This window comes from Athene noctua, chromosome 27, assembly GCF_965140245.1.
Source record: "Athene noctua chromosome 27, bAthNoc1.hap1.1, whole genome shotgun sequence".
NCBI lineage: Eukaryota > Metazoa > Chordata > Aves > Strigiformes > Strigidae > Athene > Athene noctua.
The window spans coordinates 6,932,460-6,952,194 of record NC_134063.1 but is presented as its reverse complement, the minus strand read 5'-3'; the positions used below and the strand labels follow the sequence as shown (position 1 = coordinate 6,952,194).

At 69.4% G+C, this 19,735-nt stretch overlaps 2 protein-coding genes across 3 annotated transcripts; both read right to left on the bottom strand.

Annotated features, from left to right (window-relative positions):
• Positions 1-514: 514 nt before the first annotated feature.
• Positions 515-8,267, bottom strand: NR2F6 (nuclear receptor subfamily 2 group F member 6). Of its 2 annotated transcripts, none has more exons than XM_074928084.1 (4): positions 7,886-8,267; positions 4,444-4,538; positions 2,664-3,218; positions 515-2,180 (listed from the first exon to the last, which is right to left on the bottom strand). In XM_074928084.1, the coding sequence occupies exons 1-4, from the start codon at positions 8,131-8,133 to the stop codon at positions 1,906-1,908; spliced, it is 1,173 nt and encodes a 390-aa protein (XP_074784185.1). In that variant the 5' UTR covers positions 8,134-8,267; the 3' UTR covers positions 515-1,905. The 2 variants fall into 2 exon arrangements, with proteins under 2 accessions (XP_074784185.1, XP_074784186.1); XM_074928085.1 differs by having other exon boundaries at positions 2,664-3,188.
• A 6,210-nt stretch (positions 8,268-14,477) lies between these two features.
• USHBP1 (USH1 protein network component harmonin binding protein 1) lies at positions 14,478-19,659 on the bottom strand. The gene is made up of 14 exons (XM_074927706.1): positions 19,400-19,659; positions 19,220-19,320; positions 18,728-18,855; positions 18,435-18,653; positions 18,237-18,338; positions 17,558-17,664; positions 17,317-17,457; positions 17,163-17,242; positions 16,332-16,467; positions 16,005-16,263; positions 15,673-15,864; positions 15,499-15,584; positions 15,287-15,409; positions 14,478-14,649 (listed from the first exon to the last, which is right to left on the bottom strand). The coding sequence occupies exons 1-14, from the start codon at positions 19,657-19,659 to the stop codon at positions 14,478-14,480; spliced, it is 2,106 nt and encodes a 701-aa protein (XP_074783807.1).
• Between the last annotated feature and the right edge of the window lie 76 nt (positions 19,660-19,735).

Below are 19,735 nucleotides of genomic sequence, written 5' to 3'. Positions count from 1 at the left end.
CAGAACCCCCCATATCCCCCCCCCCCCGAAGCTGTTGCAGCCACTGGTGCTGCTCAGACACAACATCCCACCCTCGCAGGGCAAACAGCACCCAACTCCCAGCCTCTTCAAGATGGGAGAAACCCCAAAATGCCACCTTGAGGGGGACCCCCAAACCTATCACCTCGGAGGAGAGGCCTCCCCAGATCCCCCCCTTTGCCCCCACAAAGACCAGGTACAAACCTCTGCGCTGGCTCCTGCTCCCCTTGGTGCTGCTGATCCAGTTCTTCCCCATCAGGCTGCGGGCAACGGGATTTATTCACAAGACCCCCCCCCCCCTCGCGTTGAAGAACACCCAGACACCCCTTCCCAGATCCCCAGGATTGCCAAAAAAACCCCCCATCCAATTTCACGTGCCTTAAAGATCTTAAATTTCTGGGACTGCTTCATCTCCCCCCACCACCCCAGGGTGGGCTTCAGCATCGCCGCAGGATAAGCCCCTTTTCCCCGCTCGCAGAGCCCCGGCGTCGTAAGAAACATCTTTTATTGACTTCAGTTAATTTGTTTAGTATCATTGAACAAGGATTATATTTTCAGTGAATCAATCTAAATGACAAATCCTCGGCTAATCCTGCCTCCGTCTGTTTGCACGGTGGATACCCCTGAGAAGCAGAGCCCAGGGGTGGGGTAGGGGGGGGAGGCCACGGGGCATCCCCCATCCCTCCGAGGTGGCTCTGCCCCCCCCTCCAATCCCCACCATGTGTCCCTTCCTCCCGCACGGCTCAGCCCTGAGGACAAAGACTCCCCCAGCAGCGTCACCCCTTTCCAGCCCGATTTTGGTCCCCCACAACATCTCCTCTCTGCCCCAAACCTGACTTTTAAAAAAAAAAAAAAAAAAAAAAAAAGAGGCACAGGAATATAGCGAGCGTGGGGAGGGGGGGTGCTGGCACCCATCGCCCCCAGTGTGGGGATGGTGGCAGGTGCTGGATCCGGCGACAAAGCACTGAGTGAGGTGGGGGGGAGCGGGGCAGGGCAAGCGCAAAAAGGACCCCGTGGTTTGCACCCCGCGTGGGGCACGGCCCCGCTCAGCCGCCCCTGTACCCCCATCCCCGCCCCAGCGCCCCCATCCCCTCCCGTGAGCCCCTCCCCGTGCCCCAACAGTGGAGATGCTTCAGTGGAAAGTGCGGGGGGGGGCGGCTGGGGTGAGGCTCAGACAACCCGGGTCCCCAAAAAGGGGCCGCTCCAAGCTCAGCGCTGCAGTCCTCAAGGCTGGATATGGCCCGGGCGGGCAGGGGCAGCCCCTGGGCAGGGCACAAAGGGGCTTGAATTGCCCCTTTTCCACCATTTTCAGGACTGGGGGTGGCAGAGGCAAGGGCTCCCGCAGCAGGACTCCCCAAAAGATGGCTCTGCACATCCAGGGGCCCCCCCACACCCCAGCCCGGCTGGTCCCACCTCCCATCCCCTCCTGTCCGAGCCTCCTGGCACCTGAAATTCCGATTTGGAGGGGCAGCCAGAGGATGGTGACCCCCCCCCGGGCTCCAGCCCGGCTCCGACGCAGGGACAGAGCGAGGGACCAGCCCCGGGGATGCTCCAACGTCCCCGGGAGAGACTTGGGGGGGGGGCGGTTCTGGGGAGCTCCGCTTCAGGGGCGCAAAGAAGAGTTCGGTGTCCGACAGCGGCGGCACGGCCAGTACCTTCGGGGTTGGGAGGCCAACACCACAACCCCTCCGCTTTTGGGGGGGGTGGAAACAGCCCCCCGCCGCTGCGGCGGACGGACGAGCGACGAGACGGCTGCGGGGCGGGGAGGGGCCGGCGCAGTTCAGGGCTCCCCCGGGGACAGGCACCATCTCGGGGTGCTGGAGGGAATCCAGGTCCGGCTGCTGGGGGTTCCCCAGCGTTGTCCCTGGGGTGTCGAGGCTCTGTCCCCTACTGCCCCGTCCCGTAGGGCCAGTTGAAGGTGCTCCCGGACAGCAGCATGTCCCTGATTAGTGTTTCGATGGGCGTTTTCCCCACCAGCCTCATGAAGAAGAGTTGGGAGATGAGGGCGGCCGGCACGGCCCGGAGCGCCGGCAGCCGCAGCAGGAGCCGCCCGAAGCGCTGGGGCTGCGAGGGGTACTGCGACCGCACGTACTCCGTCAGGGCCACCTGCGCCTTCTCCTGCAAGCTCTCCACGTGCGCCGGGTCCGAGAGGCCGCAGGCGTCTGCGAGAGGGATGGGATGGAGAGGGGTCAGGCTTTGGAGCTCCCCCCGATATCCCCAGTGAGCCCCCCCTGGTCTTTCTCCGCCACCGGCTGCCGTGGCCGCGCGAGGGGCTGCAGTGGGGGGCAAGAAGGTGGCTTGTCCCTGCCAGGAAGGACCAGGCACCTCCGTGGCACGAGCTGAACGAGGGACGGGGCTCCCCAAAATCCCCCCCGCAGTGCACCGGGGGGTATTTGTGTCCCTGCAGGTCTCATCCCCATCGCCCCGGGGAAGCTCATCCCGGCACCCAGGCGGCCAAGCTGGGCTGCTGCGAACCACGGCGCGAAGTTCCAAGGCCCGAGGACTCTCTGCCCTCACCCCCAAGAGCCCCGCTATGCTCTCTGGATCCCAAACCCCTGGGGGAACGAGGGCGGGATGCTCCCCGAGATGGGGGGGGGGGGTCACAGCTCCGTGGGACGGAGATGGGGGGACAGGGCCCGACCTACCCGGTGTGAAGAGCGCGATGGCTTTGAGGCAGCTGTACTCAGCCGAGTCCACCTGGAGCCGGTTGAGCTTCTCCACCTGATCCTGGAAGATGCGGATCTGGTCCATGAAGGAGACGACGCGGTCGGCCGACATGGGGGAGGCGTGGAAGCCGGCGGCGGCCAGCAGCGGGGCCATGTGCAGCGGCAGCGCCGACTGCGCCGCGTTGAGGACGAAGAGCTCGCTCCAGCTGAGCCGCAGCAGGGCCACTTGGTCGGAGACGGGCAACTCGGGGAAGAAAGGAATATTCCGGGCCCATTCCACCGTGCTGAAGAGGAGGCGGGCGGCCAGCTCGCAGATGTTGTCGATGCCCATGACGCTGCCCTGCTGCGCGTACTGCGAGCCGTAGCGGGCGGCCGGGTAGGGCTCAGCCCGCAGCAGCTGGGAGATGAGCTCCGACACCGGCTGCCCGTTGAAGTACTCGCCGCTGGGCATGGTGTTGGGGCTGGTGCTGGAGTGGGTGGGGGGGATCCGGCCCCGCTGCACGGCTGGAGGCGAGAGGAGAGGTGTCTGCTTTGCTCCTGCACCCCATTACATCCCCCTGCCCGCTCCTGGGGGGGGCACACGGGGCCCCCCCAGCCCCATGCGAGGTGAGGGAGGACGGGGATGCTCCCACCACCCACCCAGCATCCCGCCAGGGCCGGATCCTGCCGCCCTAAGGGAACAACGGGCGGCTTTTGGGGAGAGGGAGGTGGCCCGTGCCCCCCCCCCTGCTGCGCTGCGAGAGCTGCGCTCGAGCTGTTTAACACCCGGTGATTCACCAGCAGCTCCCGGCGCCGTGGCTTGGCCGCGGCCTCCGACCAGCAGCCGGGGCTGGGGCAGCGTCCGTGCTCCCCCCCTCCTCTGCCAGGAGCAGCCCCTGTGTGCACCACGGCCCCCCCCTCCCGCCCCACCCCGGCTGCAGCAGAGCGGGGCGATCGCTACCCAAGGTCATCGCATGGCAGCGATCATTTATTTGCAAATAAAACGTCCATCTTGGAAGCGTCGTTAACCCGGGGGCACTCCCCCTCCTAATTGCATTCAGGGAGAGCCATTTTTCAGCTCCCCCCCCCCCCCTCCCATTAGTGCCCACTATTTGCTCAGTCCCTAGTAATTAATTTATGGGCTGTTCATGAGCCACTTAAATGAGAGCTCTAAATCATGCTAAGTGGCAATAATGCCATCTCGACTCCTCTGGAAAGCAGGGAATTACTGTCCTGCTTCCAGTAGCCTCCCCCCACCTTGCTCCTCGCGTTAATGCCACCTGCCACCGAGCCACCGAGCCACCGCCCGCGCCGAGCCCCGGCACCTCCAGCCCCGCACGTGCCGTTGGTGCAGCCCCATCCCGTCGCGGGGCTTGGGAGATTTTGGGCTAAACCCTGGTTTTCAGTGGGAAGTAATTTTGGGGGTTCGCACCCTTGGGGAGCAAGGGGAAACGCCGGGAGCTCGTCCCAGCCGACCTCCACCGCGCGTGGGGCACCGGGACCGGCTCCAGGTGTGTCACCTTATCAGCTCAAGGCTTTTCCAAACAAACACCACCTGCGCTGCTGGCACCGAGGGCGATTCAAGGAGAAAAAAAAAAAAAAAAAAAAGGGCAAATAGGGGGTTTTGATGCAAACGGGTTTTCTGGAGAGGTGGGAGAGAGCCCGGCTGTGGTGGGAGCAGAGCGGGCACCGGGAGCCTTCGCAGCAGCCCCAGGCCGCGGTGACGGGGCTCGGGGGGGGCCCTCGGGAGCCGTCCCCGTGCCCGCGGCGTCGCCGTTACCTTCCTTCCTCATCCCCACGCGGAAACACTTCTTCAGGCGGCAGTACTGGCATTGGTTGCGGTGGTGCTGGTCGATCTGGCAGTCGCGGTTGGACCTGCGGGCGGGATCGGGCAGGTGAGGCGCCGGGGAGGAGCGATGCGATGCTGCTGGGGGGGTCCCTGCACCCCACCCCAGCTGCTCCATCACCCATCTCCGGGCAGAGGCCTCGGAGAATGGAAACAGCCACTTCCTGATGCCCTGGGCCGACCGCAGAGAGACCCCCCCTCGGGGCACAGGACCCCCACCTGGGGGACACGGTGCCAGGGAGCGACGATGCCCCGTGTCCCGGGGCATGTGTGGGGCGAGGGGTGGTGGTGGGGGGGGAGAAGCGACAGAGCAACCCCCCCCCTCCAGCCTCCCTGCTAGACGTGTGAGGAATTTTGAGGAATTTCAACTATTTCCTCGCGGTGCTGAGCCCGTGACCCCTCGGGCACCGAGCGCTTGCCACGGCGGTGGCCACATCCCCTGCGAGCGTGGCAAAGCGCAACCCAGAGTGGTGCCCGGGGGTCTGCACCGGACGGGGGGACGCTTTTTCACCCCCCAAACAACCTCGGAGCCTGCAAGGGGGCCATGGCCACACGGGTCCTACCCTGGGCAAGGAGCTGCGGGCACTAGGTAGCCCTGCACCATGCGGCGGGGCACTGGCCACCACCAAAGCCAGCTCTGCCACGGGGAGCGAGACGCCGGGACAAGCCGTGGAAGATGTTCCCGAACGGCACCGTTAGAATCCAAACCCCCCAGAATTCCCAGAGGCCACATCGGACCCACGGACCCCGCAGGGCCGAGGGCCGGAGCTGGGCGCGGGTGACACCGGGCGCGGCGAACGGTGGCGGGGGGGGAAAAGGGGGTTATCACCAAAACAAGGATAAATTAAAGCATTTCAAGCAGCAGGCAGGGCCGGGTCGCGCCGGCGTCCGGCAGCAGCTCGGCTCTGCCTGGGAATCCTGACACGAATCTCCTCATCCCTACACGACTCCAGAGGCGAGACAGACGGGGATTCCCACCGCGCTCAAACCGGAATTAATTCACCCCGAACATCACCACTGCGCTTCGCACATTTTAAAACGTGTTGCTGATAAAAAGTTCTTCCAGCGGAGAAGCGATAGCTAATCAAAACGTCAGATTACATCTTCATCAGCCGCCCGCGCCGTGGCGGGGGTAAAGCTCCCGGCACCGCGGCCGAACCGCCCGGCCGGGGCCTGGCTGACCCTCACCGTGGCCTCGGGGCACCGTCCCCAGCACCAGGAAAACCCCAAAATCATCTCAGCTCCCGCCAGCCGCTCGTAGCCCGTTTCCCAACGGACAGGCTGCAGCGACCTGGGAAACTGTGAGAATACAAAAGGCGTATACTGTGCTAATTATGTAATTAGAACATGTAATTATTTAGTGCAAGAACTAAACTGAATCCAACTCACTTTTAATATTCAAATTAGAGCAATCTTGGCTTGATGCTGCTTTTGACTCCTTGAACAAAGCAGATGCCAAAGGCTGCTGGGGGAGCATTGTTCCGGCCCCTCTGACACTTTATTCCCTACTTGGAAAACCAACTTCCCAGCACAAAGAGGGGGGGAAAAAAAAAAAAAAAAAATCAAAAAACACCTGAAGTAGGTGCCCGGACACCAGTGACAGGCACAGGATAAAATCCTGGATGCTCCCAGCCCGGGAGAGGCCCCTCCATCACCCACGCACGGAAGCGGCATCTGGGACGCAGAGTCCGTCCCTCTCCCGGGGAGCCCTGACTTGGCCTTTCCTTTGTTCCAGGAAACTGGAATTTCTCAAAAGCCATCTGTATTCCCCATCTTCGAATCATTAAATCCCCAGCAGGCGCGGGGCTGGCTCTGCTGCTGGGCTCCCGCTGAGCCGATGGGGAAACTGAGGCAGGGCCCAGGGGCGCTGCAGACGCCCGGGAGGACACGGCGGGGCCGGGGGGAGCTGAACCCGGCCCCACGCCGGCAGCTCCGCGGCCCCACGCCACGGCCACCGGCGGCTCGGCTGACGTCAGCCGGGACCCGGCAACGCCGGTGCCGGGAGCTGCCGGGAGAGGAGATGCTGCGCACGGGGGAGGACGAATCTAGGCCGCCCAAACCAGAGCAAGGAGGCGGCTGGGAGACGGTTCCCGCCGCAGCAGCGGCGCTTGCCCCTTCCCCTCCCGCCGCGTCTCAGCACCGCCACGAGACGAAGCTCAAAGAAAGGAGAAAAAGCAGCGGGGTGCCGAGGCGGGGTGCCCCGTGCCCAGCCCGGTGGCGGGGTGCTCCCGGCCAGAACGTGGGTGCCACCCTCGCAGCACCCTCAGACGCCGCTGGAAGTGCCTGCACGTGGATCCGGACGTGCCAGCGAGCCCCTAGAGCCACGTTTCCCCCTCTGGGAAGAGCCCAGGGCTTGGGGGTTGGGCGGGGGGGGCGCGGGGGGGTGTTTGTTGTTCACATCAGCCAGCCCGATGCTCCTTTTGAGCCCGACAGAAACTCCGGAGTTATCTGCGGCTCCAAACTTGGCGGGGGTCGTGGCGCGGGGCTGCTGGTGGGCCCCGATCTGCCGCCCCGAGCGCGGGGGCCGCGGCCTCTTCCCACCACCTCGGCGGCTCGGGGCCCGCAGCACGCCCGGCTTGTTGACACCTCCGGTTAAAATTATCCTCGCTGCCGCACTGGTGCCTTCTCCGGGGAGAGCGGCCGTGACCGAAGTGACTCACAGCCACGGCGGGTTTTCTGGCATTAGCCTGGAACGGCAATTAATGCCGGAGCGGAGCCGGGCGATGACGAGGAGCCGGACAGCGGCGGTGGCCCGTGGCCCGGGGGTCGGGTCCTCCGTCCCTCCGAGGGCTGGGGATGCGCCGGGCAGAGGGGCTGCTTGTGTGGGGTGTGGGGCAAGGGGGGACCCCTGCGCTGCACTGGGGGCCACTGCGCCGGCACTGGGACCAGTGCACTGCACCAGGGGCCACTCTGCTGGCACTGGGGGCAACTGTGCTGCACCAGTGGCCACTGTGCCGTACCGGGGACCACTCTGCTGGCACTGGGGACCACTGTGCGGCATCAAGGGCCGCTGTGCCGTACCGGGGGCCACCGTGTCGCATCAGGGGCCGCTGTGCCATACCGGGGGCCATGGTGTCGCATCAGGAGCCACTGTGCCGGCACTGGCACCCCTGTGCCACACCAGAGGCCAGCGTGCCGCGCCGGGGGGGGCCACTCTACGGCCCCATCAGGGCCCCCATCAGCGCTGCAGCAGGGCCAGCGCCGAGCGTACAACGGGGGCCACTGCAGAGCCACGCCGCGAAGCCACAACCGGCGGCCAGCGGCCACCAGCACCGGCTGGGGGGTCACCCTTAGAGCCACAACCAGGCCAGGACTCTGCCCCCAGCCCCCCCGCGACCTCCCCTGCATCCCCCCCCCCGGTCCCGCAGCCCCTTACCTGCAGGTGTAGCTGAGGTTCCTGCGGATGCTGCGCTTGAAGAAGCTCTTGCAGCCCTCGCAGGTGAAGACCCCGTAGTGCTTCCCGCTGGATTTGTCCCCGCACACCACGCAGTCCACGGCCGCCCCGGCCCGCTCCTCCTCGCCGTGCTCCGCGTCGCTGCCGCCGCCCGCCGGGGACGCCCCCGCCTCCTCCCCGCCGCCGCCGCCGCCGTTGGGTTCGCCCCAGCCACCGGCCACCATGGCCATGGCTCCGCGGCCCCGGGCTCAGCACCGGCCCCGCCGCCGCATGGAGCGGAGCGCGGCGCCCGGCGCCTCCCGGAACGAGTTGAGCAAGTTTTTTTTGTTGGTTTTGTTTTTTTTGTTGGTTTTTGGGGGTTGTTTGGTTTTTTTGGGGGGGGGGGGGGGGGGCGGCCGGTTTGGGATTTTTTTAAGGTTTGGTTTGGGGTTTTTTTCTTGGTTTACCCCCCCCCCCCAAAAAAAAAAAAAAAAAAATCTCAGAGAGAGCTCGCTCCCTCCCTCCTCCCTCCCTCCCTCCCCCCCCCTCCCCCCGTTAACGGGGGGGCCTCACGGAAACTTTACGGCGGCGGGAGCGGGGCGCGGCGCGGCGCATCCCCCCGCGGGGCACGGCGGCTGCCCCGGGGCTCGGCCGCATGCGGGGGCCGCCGCTGCCCGCCCCCGGTGGCTCCTCCGCTCCGCGGCACCGGCAGGGAAGGAGGAGGAGGAGGAGGAGGAGGAGGAGAAGAAGGAGGAGGCGGCGCTGCCCCGGCCCGCCCTCGCCCCCCCGGGCCCCGCCGCCGCCGCCGCCGCCGCAGGCAGCCCGGTCCGGGTCCGGCGGGACCCGCTCCGCCGAGCCCCGGGGCTCTCCCCGCCTCCCGCGAAAGAGCAAAGTTCAGCCGCTGCCGCGGTGGCCGCCCTGGATGCTCCTCCCCGTCCTCCTCCCCTTCCGCTCGCCGCCCGCCGGGTCCTGCCCCGGCCCCGGCCCCGCCGGGCCCGAGGGGGGGGGAACCGGGCGGGGAGCCCCGCCGCACCGGGGCTGGGCCCGGCGGGGTCGGGCGGCTCCGCGGGCCGGTGGTGCCGGTTGTGGCGGAGGCGGGCACGGCCCCGCTGCGGGCAGGGGACGGGCAGGGCGATGCCGTGGCCTGGCAGCCGCGGCACAACAGGCGCTTTGGCTAGCGGAGGCGGCGGGAGGTGGCCCCCGGCCCGGCCCGTGGCCTCTGGGGACCTTTCGGTGGCCTCGGGAGCGGGTGGCACCTCGTGCTGCCCGGGGGGGCACCGGGAGCCCGGCGGGCAAGGCCGTGGCACGTCACCGGCTGCGCTCCTTGTGTGTGTCCCCCCCCCCCCCAGCAAGTGACCTCTAAGCTGCAGAGAGCGGCAACGGGGACCCCGGGGCAGAGCGGCCACTGAACGCTGCCCGTGGGCATGCTGGAGCCCCCCGAGCTGCCCCCGCCGTGGTACAGGGGGTGACACCGGCACCGTGGCACGCGGTGACACGGTTCCGGGACGATGGGTGGCAACTCCCCACGCCTGGCCCGTGGCCAAGCCGCCGGCACCGGCCGATCCCCCCCTCCGCTAGCCCCAGCGGGGTCTTTAACTGCCCGCGGCGCGAGGCCACCGCTCCCCATCTCGTGTGGGACACGAGGGCCGGGGCCGTGCCGGGGGGGGGGGGCTCCCGCCGCGCCTCGGGACGCGTCGCCCCGCGCAGCCCCCGGGACGGGGGCGAAGGGCCGGGTGCGGCCGGGCCCCCTGAAATCCGTTTGCAACTTGGTTCATCAAGTGGGACCCGTGTGAGCCCGTCAGCCGGCCCCGCAGGACGGGGGGGGCTGGGGGTGCCGGCTGGGGGTGCTCAGCGCCTGCCTGCTGCCGCCCGCTTAATTATTAACGAAGAAAATAAACTGTGCGGAAAGGTGCTTGACCCAGGAGCAGCCCCGCGCCATCGCCCTGCCTTCGCCTTTCACCCGCGGGCCAAACTCTCCTCCCGGCCGTGCCGCCGCGGCCCCGGTGTCTCCCGGCAGCGCGGCTTCACCCGGACTTCAGGGGCAAAGTCCGGCGGGCAGGGTGTGGAGCGGGGGTGCGGGAGGGCTGGGTGCCCCCCCACGCACCCCTCTGTGCCCTCGCAGGGGGACCCCGCGCCGCGGGGCCGGCTCGGCCCGGGGGGAGGCTGCTGATGGCGAGCGCAGCGGCCGGCGATGCCGGAGCCTCGTGCCGCCGGCCTTGGCGTTCCCACCACACGTGCCAGGGCCGGCGTCTCCGCCAGGGGTGGGAGAAAGGCGAAGCGAAGCGGGAGGGATAGAAAAAACCCCGGCAAAGAACCGAGCCCGGAGCCGGGGCGCAGCGGAGGCGGATGGATTACGACTCCGGCCATAAATAAAACCTCCATTTCCTCCTGTCTGGAGGGAATCTCTGCTCGCCAGGTACCTGCTGCCGCCGCGCCGAGGTGCCTGGCGAGGGCCGCGCGCGGGGCCGATGCCGCGGGGCTGCCGCGCTTGGGGAGCAACACCCGGCCTGGGAAGGGGCCAGGCTCGGGGGGGTCCTGGTTTGGGCAGAGAAGGCTGGGGGGGGGTCACCCCCACCTGCAGCCGGCCCTGTTTCTCCTTTCTCTTCTGTCAGGCCGTGATTTATGGCCCTTTCCCTGCCGCTCCCTCGCCTCCTCGCCCCCTGCAAAAAATAATAATCCAGGAACAAAGGAGGAAATTGGATCTTCTCCCCCGCGCGGCTCGCAGCCCCGCGGTGGGAGCCGGGTTTGTTTTGACGTCGGTGTCCAGTTGGCGAAGGCGTTTGATCTCCGGAGGAATTCCTCCTTCCTCGCGCTGCTCCGCTGACTCCGCCGCACAAAAGGGCCCCCGGGAGTTGCCGGCGCGTTTCGTGCCGCCCCGACGCCCCTGGGAAAGGGTCCGGCACGGCGGAGGCGCCCGCTGGGGCTGGGGGAGGTTTCTGGGCTCAGGGTCGGATCCGGATCCAGCGCGGGGTGACAGCGGCGTGTCCCCCTCTCTGCCACAGCCAGGAGGAGGGTTGGGCGGCCCTTGCCAAAACGGGCAGGGGCTGGGCCGGGTTTGGGGCTGCGCCGCTGCAGAGCCGGGTGCCAACAGCGCCCGAGAGCTGGGTGCCAGCACCAGTTTAGAACTGGGTGCCAGCACCGATGGAGAACTGGGTGCCAGCACCAATTTAGAGCTGGGTGCCAGCACCGATTTAGAGCTGGGTGCCAGCACCGATGGAGAACTGGGTGCCAGCACCAATTTAGAGCTGGGTGCCAGCACCAATTTAGAGCTGGGTGCCAGCACCGATGGAGAACTGGGTGCCAGCATTGATGGAGAACTGGGTGCCAGCACCGATTTAGAACTGGGTGCCAGCACCGATGGAGAACTGGGTGCCAGCATGGATGGAGAACTGGGTGCCATCACTGCCAGCGAGCTGGGTGCCAGCAGTACCCAAGACCCGGGTGCCAGTGCCACCAGTACTGACCCGGTCACCGACATCCCGGTTAGCACCACCCAGCGCCCTCTCCCAAACCCATGTGGGAGCTTCCCAGCGGCTTAAATAGTCACCACCCCGTCTGTCTGTCTGTCTGTCTGTCTGTCCCCCCCAGGCCTCGGTGTACCCCCGCCCCGATGTGATTTAGGTGGGTCCCCGCCAGGCAGGATCCGGCCCCGCTCTGCCCTGGAGCAGCCCCCAGCCCCGGTTTGCCGTGGGGCCGAGGGTGCTGCGCTCCTGGGGCCGGGGGGGGGTGACGAGGGCTGGGGTGAGCTGCTCCGGAGCTGGGGGGGAGCGGGGGGGGGCTGGGAAAAGGACCCTCATGGCCAGGGGGGTCCTGACTCTCCCGCGGCGGCCGCGGGAGCGCGTGACCTTGCCGGGCTGAACCGTGGCCGCGCCGCCGCAGGCGAAGGACAAAGGGAGGCCGGGGCCGGCTCTGCCGCGGCTCCTCGGCTCCCCGGGCAGGGCTGCCCCACACCCCTGCGCCCCACGGCTGCCCCATGGCGTGTCCCTGTGCCCCACGGCATGTCCCACTGCCCCACGGCTGCCCCATGGCATGTTCTTGCACCCCACAGCACATCCTGCTGCCCCACGGCTGCCTCGTGGTGTGTCCCTGTGCCCCATGGCATGTCCCTGTGCCCCACGGCGTGTCCCTGTGCCCCCCATGGCTGCCCCACAGCATGTCCTTGTGCCCCACAGCATGTCCTTGTGCCCCACGGCTGCCCCACAGCGTGTCCCTGTGCCCCCCACGGCTGCCCCACAGCATGTCCCTGTGCCCCACGGCATGTCCCGCTGCCCCACGGCATGTCCCTGTGCCCCACGGCATGTCCTTGTGCCCCACGGCTGCCCCACAGCGTGTCCCTGTGCCCCACGGCATGTCCTTGTGCCCCACGGCTGCCCCACGGCTGCCCCACAGCCCACACGCCGCGGGCAGCGCCCATCACGGGCCGGTGCAGCCAACACGCCTCCCCGAGTGCACACGTGTGTGCGCGGGACACGCAGCCCCACACTTGGGGGGTGCACACGCGCGTGCAAACAGCGGTGGGGAGGGTCACCAGGTTCTCTCTCCCCCATGTGCTTCCCACAACACCCCCCCCCGGGGAGAGGCGGCGTGTGTGTCCCCCCCCAGTGCTGCGATTTTGCCTCCAGCCCTGCAGAGGGGCTGAGGGAGACCTGACCCCCGTCATCCCCAGCCCCCCCCTTGCCCCTCCGGGCCCCCCCTCCCCGCCGGAGGGGGCCACTCCCTGTCCTGCATTCCCGGGATATCAGATCCCGCGCCCCTGGCCCCCACCCAGGCAGGGCCAGACTCTCCCTCCCCGGGGGGGCCATGAATCACTCGCCCTCCTGTCTGCCCCCCCCTCCGCCTGTCCCTGCTGCTCCCATCACCTCCCCGCTGCCTTCACCTCCGTGTGCCCCCCACCCCGCCCCGGGATGGTGTTTCGCAGCCCCCCCGCACCCATTCTCCCAGGAAACGGGCTGCGGTCCCACCCAAAGGTGCCGGGGGGGTGCTGCAGCCCCTCACGCTGCTCCACAGAGGGGAAACTGAGGCAGGGAACGGGCTGGAACGGCGGCTGATGCCCTCCCTGGGGACCTGCAGGTTTCTGGGTGCAGGGAGGGGGGGGGAGCAGCGGGCAAAGAGGGGGGGTCCTGCCACCCTCATCCACGACGCGCCGCACTGACCGCGTGGTGCCAGGAGCCCCCGGCTCCCCCCCCCCCCGAGCCCACGGCACCAGGGACACCGCGGCCTTGGGCACCCCGGCCCCGCCGGTGGCCCTGGGGTCAGCGGGACGTGATGGGGCGGGGGGGACACCCCTCCAGCTGGGGCGGGGGGGGCAGCGGGTCCCTCCTGTCCTCCCCCTCCTCCTGGCACCCGGGGCGGGGGGGGGGTTGCGGCCGCTGCGGCCCTTTCATGCGGCTCCCGGTGGAGCCTGACCCTGCACAAAGCCCCCAGGAGCCCATTTGAATCTGAAAAGGGGTCTGAGGGCAGAGCCCTGACCTTCAACCTGCGGGTCAGCCCCTCCACGCCACCGCCACCGGCCCCCGGCAGCCCCCGGGACCCCCCCCCGCGCCAGGGCAGCGTGAGCCGAGCCACGGTCCCCACCGGAGCCTGGCACGGGGGCTGCAGGCAGGGCCAGGGGCTGGGAGCAGGCAGCCCCCGGCAGCCCCCCCACTCCGGTATCTGGGTGCTGGACTCGTCCCTCTGTCACAGCGGTCATGGCCGGGCCCGTGGCACCGCTGCTCCCCGGTTTGTTTCTCCATCGTCCCAGCCCTGGCATCTCCGGGGCCACGGGGCTGCCCCCGTCTTGGAGGGCTCCTGGCTGGCGGTGAGATGGGGGGGGCAGAGGGCAGCTCGGGGCGGGGGATGAGCTGCATCCCTGCGTCCTTGCATCGCCGCAGCCCTTCCCTGCACCCTGCCCCCCTGCCCCGCAGCCCCGCAGCCCTCTCTGTGCCCTCTCCATCCCCACAACTCTGGATATTGATCCCCCGAGCTTTGCCCTCTGCTGCCGTTTCCCCCCGGGGAGCCACAGGCCTCGTCTGAGCCCGTGCGTGGCTCCGTGCCTCAGTTTCCCCTCCAGCCGCCTCGTCCCTGAGCCCTGGGCTGCCCCACAGCCCCGCGCATCCTCCCGCCGCAGCCCCACGCTCAGCCCAGCTCCCACCGTCATGTCGGGGTTCAGGCTGCTGCTGGGATTTAGCCCCCCGCTCCCCACAGCAGCCCCCGGGCCCAGCCCCACTGCCGGGGCCCCCCCCTCCCTGCGCAGCGAGGACACCCCCGGCGCGGGGTCACTGCTCCTCTTCCCTCCTGAATATTCATGGGCCCTGGCCGCCACGGCCACCGCCGTCACCTTTGATCCCACGTCAGGGATAACGAAATGGCTTCATCTGCGCCGGGAGATAGCGGGGGGAGGCGGGGGGGGGCCGGCCTTTGTTCCTGGCCCTGCTGGGATGAGCTGAGCCGGGGGTCCGCCTGCCTGAGCACCCCCCAACCGTAACCCCCCCCCAACCCCAAATCACGGCTGGGCCGAGCCATGAGCATCGCATCGGTGGTTTATTCTCCCGGGGGGTACAGCAGGCGCCCCCCAGCACGGGGCGAGAGGGGTCTTGGGGGTGTCGGGGGGGGGTCCCTAGATGCAGGTCTCGCTGCCGGGCACCCCCTGCTCCAGGGCTTGCAGCCGTCGGGCCAGCGCCTGCATCCGCTGGGCCTGCTGCCTGCGCAGGGCCCCTGCCTGCACCTCCAGGCGCCGCAGCTGGGCCGCCTGCTTCCGCCGGGCCCCCCGGTAGCCCAGGGCCAGCGCGCTGCGGGGGGCACGGTCAGCACCCCGGGGGGCACCCTCAGCACCCCGGGGACCGAGGGGACAGAGAGGGGGCAAGGAGGGACCATGCACCGGGGGCGGGGAGGGAGCCTGGGTTTGGGGTGCGCAGGAAAGGACCACACGTTGGGGATGCGCGAGAAGGGACAGCGGTTTTGGGGTGCACAAGAAAGGACCGTGCTTTTGGGGTGCGCAGGAAGGGGCCACGCACTGGGGATGCGCAATATGGGGCAGAGGGTTTTGGGGGGTGCACGAAGGGACTGGAGTTTTGGGGTGCGCAGGAAGGGACCGTGCGTCAGGGGTGTGCAATATGGGGCATCTTTTTTGGGGTGTGCAAGAAGGGAGCATGTTTTTGGGGTGCGCAGGAAGGGAGGGCACATTAAGGGCGCACAAGCAGGGACCGTGCTTTTGGGGTGCGCAGGAAGGGGCCACGCACTGAGGATGCGCAATATGGGGCAGAGGGTTTTGGGGGTGCACGAAGCGACCGTAGTTTTGGGGTGCGCAGGAAGGGACCGTGCACTCAGGCCATGCGGGAAGGCGTTGCGCTTTGGGGGCGCGCTTTCGGGGGGGGGGGGCCGGGACACACGTTGCCCCCAGCGGGGCCGCGGGTGCCTCCTGCCCACCTGTGCGCGTGGAGGAGGTCAGCGGTGAGGGCGAGGGCCCGCGCCTGCTGCGCGCGGCTGGCAGCGCTGCTCCGCTCCAGGGCCAGCACCAGCCCCTGCGCCCGGGCGCGCAGCTCCTCCGCCCTGGGGACACCCGCATGGCAGCCGGCCCCTCGCCCGCTGCCCCCGCGCCCCCACAGCCCCCCCGTGACGAGGCCCGTGAGGTTTCTTACCGGGTCAGGGCGCGGAGCAGCTCCTCCGCCCTCCTCTCCGGGGGGTTCCGGGGTGCCGCTGCTCCCACCCGGCCGCTTTGGCCACCCTGCAGGGATTGGGTGTGGGCCCCATCCCTTGGGGACACCCCCAGCCCCCGCGGAGGGTCCCTGTGGGGAGGTCGGGGCGCTCCTTACCTCCTCACTGCTGCTGGAGCTGCTGGGGGGGCTGGGGGGGCGGCCGGTCCCCCCGTCCCGCTCCCACTCGTGGTGCTGGAGCACCAGGCGCAGCGCAGCCTCCCGCGGCCCCTGCCCGGCCACCAGCACCTCCAGGCCCCGCTTCTCCCTCTCCACCAGCTGCAGCCGCGTCTTCAGGTCGGCCATGGCCTCCTGGCAGGGCAGCGGCACCACCACCGGGGGGGGGAAACTGAGGCACAGCCCTCACCCCCCCTCCCAGCCCCGCTCCCTCCTGCCCTTCTCCCTCTCAAAGCTTGGCCCCCACAAGGGTGCAGCCCCCCGCCGTCTCTCACCTTGAGCATCGCCAAGTCCTGCAGCAGCTCCGCTTTCTCCGGCCGCCTCCAGCCGGGCAGGAGGGCCCTGGCGTCCCTCAGCGCCCGCTCGGCCTGTGCTCGGGCGTCCTCGCTGCGGTGGGTGCCGGTGGGTGCCGGGGGGTCACGCAGGGACGGCTCCAGAGCCGCCTGCTCGGCGCGCAGCCGGCGGATGTGCTCGCGAAGGGCCCCCTCCTCCATCCTGGGGGGTGCTGGGTGGCTGCGGGGGACGGGGGGGACACTGCTGGGGGGGTGGGCACGGTGACACCCCCCGGGGACAGCTCAGCCCCTCCAGCCCCTCCCCGGTACCTCTGCAGCCCCGGGGAGCCGCCGTCCCCGCTCTCCTCCCGGCCCTCCGGCTCCTCTCGGCCCGTGAGCTGCGGCCCCTCGGGCACTGGGGGGCTGCACCCCCCCCCGTGGCCTGGGCCCGGCTCCCCCGGAGCTCCTGGGCACGGCGGGGGCGGCGGGGGGGGGCGGGCAGCGCTCAGGCGGGTGTCCTTGCCCCAGTATGAGCCCACTGGGGCTATGCTGGGGACTGGGGCTCCCCAGCACCCTTCCCGCACCCCCCTGACACCTGTAAGCATCTGCCCAGCATCCTCCCAGCACCCCCCAACACCCCCCAGCACCTCCCAGCACCCCCCAGCACCCCCCAGCACCTTCCAGCATCCCCCAACACTCCCCAGCACTCCCCAGCACCCCCCAGCACCCCCCAGCACCTCCCAGCACCCCCCAGCACCTCCCAACACTCCCCAGCACCCCCCAGCACCTCCCAGCACTCCCCAGCACCCCCCAGCACCTCCCAGCACCCCCCAGCACCTCCCAGCATCCCCCAGCACCTCCCAGCACCTCCCAGCACCTTCCAGCATCCCCCAACACTCCCCAGCACCCCCCAGCACCTCCCAGCACCCCCCAGCACCTCCCAGAACCCCCCAGCACCTCCCAGCATCCCCCAACACTCCCCAGCACCCCCCAGCACCTCCCAGCACTCCCCAGCACCCCCCAGCACCTCCCAGCACCCCCCAGCACCTCCCAGCATCCCCCAACACTCCCCAGCACCCCACAACATCCCCCCAGCACCCCCCCATCAATTCCCAGCACCTCCCAGCACCCTCCCCATCATCCCCCCAGCCTCTCACTCACCCCCACGGGCACCATCCTCCCGGCCCAGCTTCGCCCACATCAGGTCGAGGAGGGCGGCGTAGGCCCCCCCGCAGCGCTCACTGCAGGGCGAGGGGCTCAGCACGGCACCCCGGGGCAGTGTGTGTGTCCCCCCCCGTCCCGTCCCCGTCCCCACCTGCAGCGCAGGGCCAGGCGCAGGGCGGTGCTGCGGGACTCGTGCTGGCCCAGCACCATGCTGAGCCGCTCCGCATCGCTCTTGCAGCCCCGCAGCGCGGCCGCCAGCTCCCGGTTCACCTCCTCCAGCCTCGCCAGGCTCCTGCGCAGCGCCCGCGCCCGCCGTTAACCGGTGCCTCAGTTTCCCCAGCGCAGAGGGGGCTCGGCAGCGCCCAGGACTGGGGATGGGGCGAAGGACTCACCCCTGCAGCTGCTGCACCCGCTCCTCCTGCTCCTGGCTGGCACCCGCCAAGGGCTGGGGGGAGACGGGGCTGTGGGGCTGAGCGCCGGCACCGCACCGAGCCAAATCCTGCTGAGGGGACAGGCAGAGCCCGGCACCGCGGCAGGATCCCACCGGCTGAGCGCCCCCCCGCCCCCCCATAGAATCCCAGAATCACTCAGGCTGGAAAAGCCCCTCGGGATCACCGAGTCCAACTCGACAAAGTTCTCCCCTACCCCACATCCCCCACAGCTCATCCCAACGGCCCTGAAACCCCCCCAGGGATGGGGACTCCCCCTCCCTGGGCAGCCTGTGCCACTCTGACCACTCTTGCTGGGAAACATTTTCTCCTCCTGCCCAGCCTGACCCTCCCCTGTGGCAGTTTCCAGCCGTTCCCTCTTGTCCTGTCCCTGATCCCCTGGGAGCAGAGCCCAGCCCCAGCCTCTCTGCAATGTCCTGTCAGGAGCTGCAGAGAGGGATGAGGGCTCCCCTCAGCCTCCTCCTCCTCACCCTGAACACTCCCAGCTCCTGCCCTGCCTCCTCACAGGATTGATTCTCCAGCCCTTCCCCAGCCTCGTTGCCCTCCTCTGCCCTCGCTCCAGCCCCTCCAGATCTCTCTGGGATTGAGGTGCCCAGACCTGGACACAACCCTCCACACTCACCTGGGGCTCCCCCTGCCCGGGGGGGCTGCTGAGCCCGGGGGTGTCGCTGCCGCAGCCCCCCGGTTCCTCCAGCCTGGACAGAGCCTCCCGCAGCTCCCGGACCTGCGCTGAGCAGCACGGGGCTGAGCGCCGGAGCCGGGGGGGCCCATTCTGGTGGCACCCCAGGGGCTGAAGCAGGGCAGTGCCCCCCGCTCCCACCTTCTGCTGCAGGCGGTCGCGCTCCCCCCGCAGCGCCCGCAGCGCCGCGCTGGCCCGGCTCAGCTCCTCGTCCCGGCGCCCCAGGGCCGCCCGCAGTGCCACGTTCCTCGCCGCCATCGCCGCCTCCTCCGCCGGCGGCCCCTCGCCCGCTCCCTCCTCCGGGCCCCCGCACGTCACCCCCCCGGCCCAGCCCGGTGGCCGGTCCAGCTCCTCCAGGCTCTGGGGACACGGGGGCCCATCAGCCGGCGCCCATCCCCTTGGCGTCTGGGCTGCCCAGGCCGGTGAGGCCTCACCTTGGCCGCCCGCGCCCACTCCCTGCCGGGCCCGGGCTGCGCCGGGGTTTGCCAGTGCCGGGAGAAGACGGCGCGTTCCAGCGAGCTGACGGCGTGCTGCAGGTCCGCAAAGAGGTCGGGGCTGCGGGCTGGGGAGAGGGAGCGCGACGGGGTCAGGCCACGGCTCGGCACGGCTCGGCACGGCTCGGCATGGCACAGCTTGGCACGGGATGGCATGGCATGGCACGGGATGGCATGGTTTGGCACAGCTCGGCAGGGTTTGGCACAGTATGGCATGGCTTGGCATGGCGCAGCATGGCTTGGCACAGCTCGGCACAGCACAGTTTGGCACGGCACGGCTCAGCACAGCGCAGCACGGCATGGCACAGCATGGCATGGCACAGCTCGGCACGGCACGGCTCAGCATGGCTCAGCACGGCTCAGCACAGCGCAGCACGGCTCGGCACAGCTCGGCACGGCACGGTTTGGCACAGCATGGCCCAGCTCTCCCACCTGCCAGCCCGGCGTCGGCGTGCAGCGTGCCGTCGAGGCGCCGGGGCTGCGTGCTGGCAGCGGGGAGGCTGGCGGTGCCCTCCCAGCCCTCCTCATCCTCCCTGCGGGCGATGAAGAGCAGAGATGGCGGCGGCCGAGCGGTGCCGGCCCCGGTACCCCCCAGCCGCCGCATGCCGGTACCTGCCCGTGCGGCGCTGCAGCCGCTCGGCCCTTCGGTGCAGCCGGGCCACCGTGGCCAGCAGCCCGGCGATGCGCTCCTCGTAGTGCAGGATGCCCTCGGCGTCGCCCGCCACGACGTCCTCCTCCTCCTCCTCCTCTTCCTCCTCACCCAGCGGGCGCCAGGGGGGCTGCGGGGAGCAGGGGGGGGGCTGCCCGGTTTGGGTTTGCCGGGTTGACGATGAGTTTTGGCCACGACGCCGGCTCCCGAGCTGCCGCAGCATCCCGTACGGGCCCAGGGATGCCCGTGGGGGACACCGGGAGCCCCCCCCCGGCCCCGTGGGACCATCCCCTGGCAGC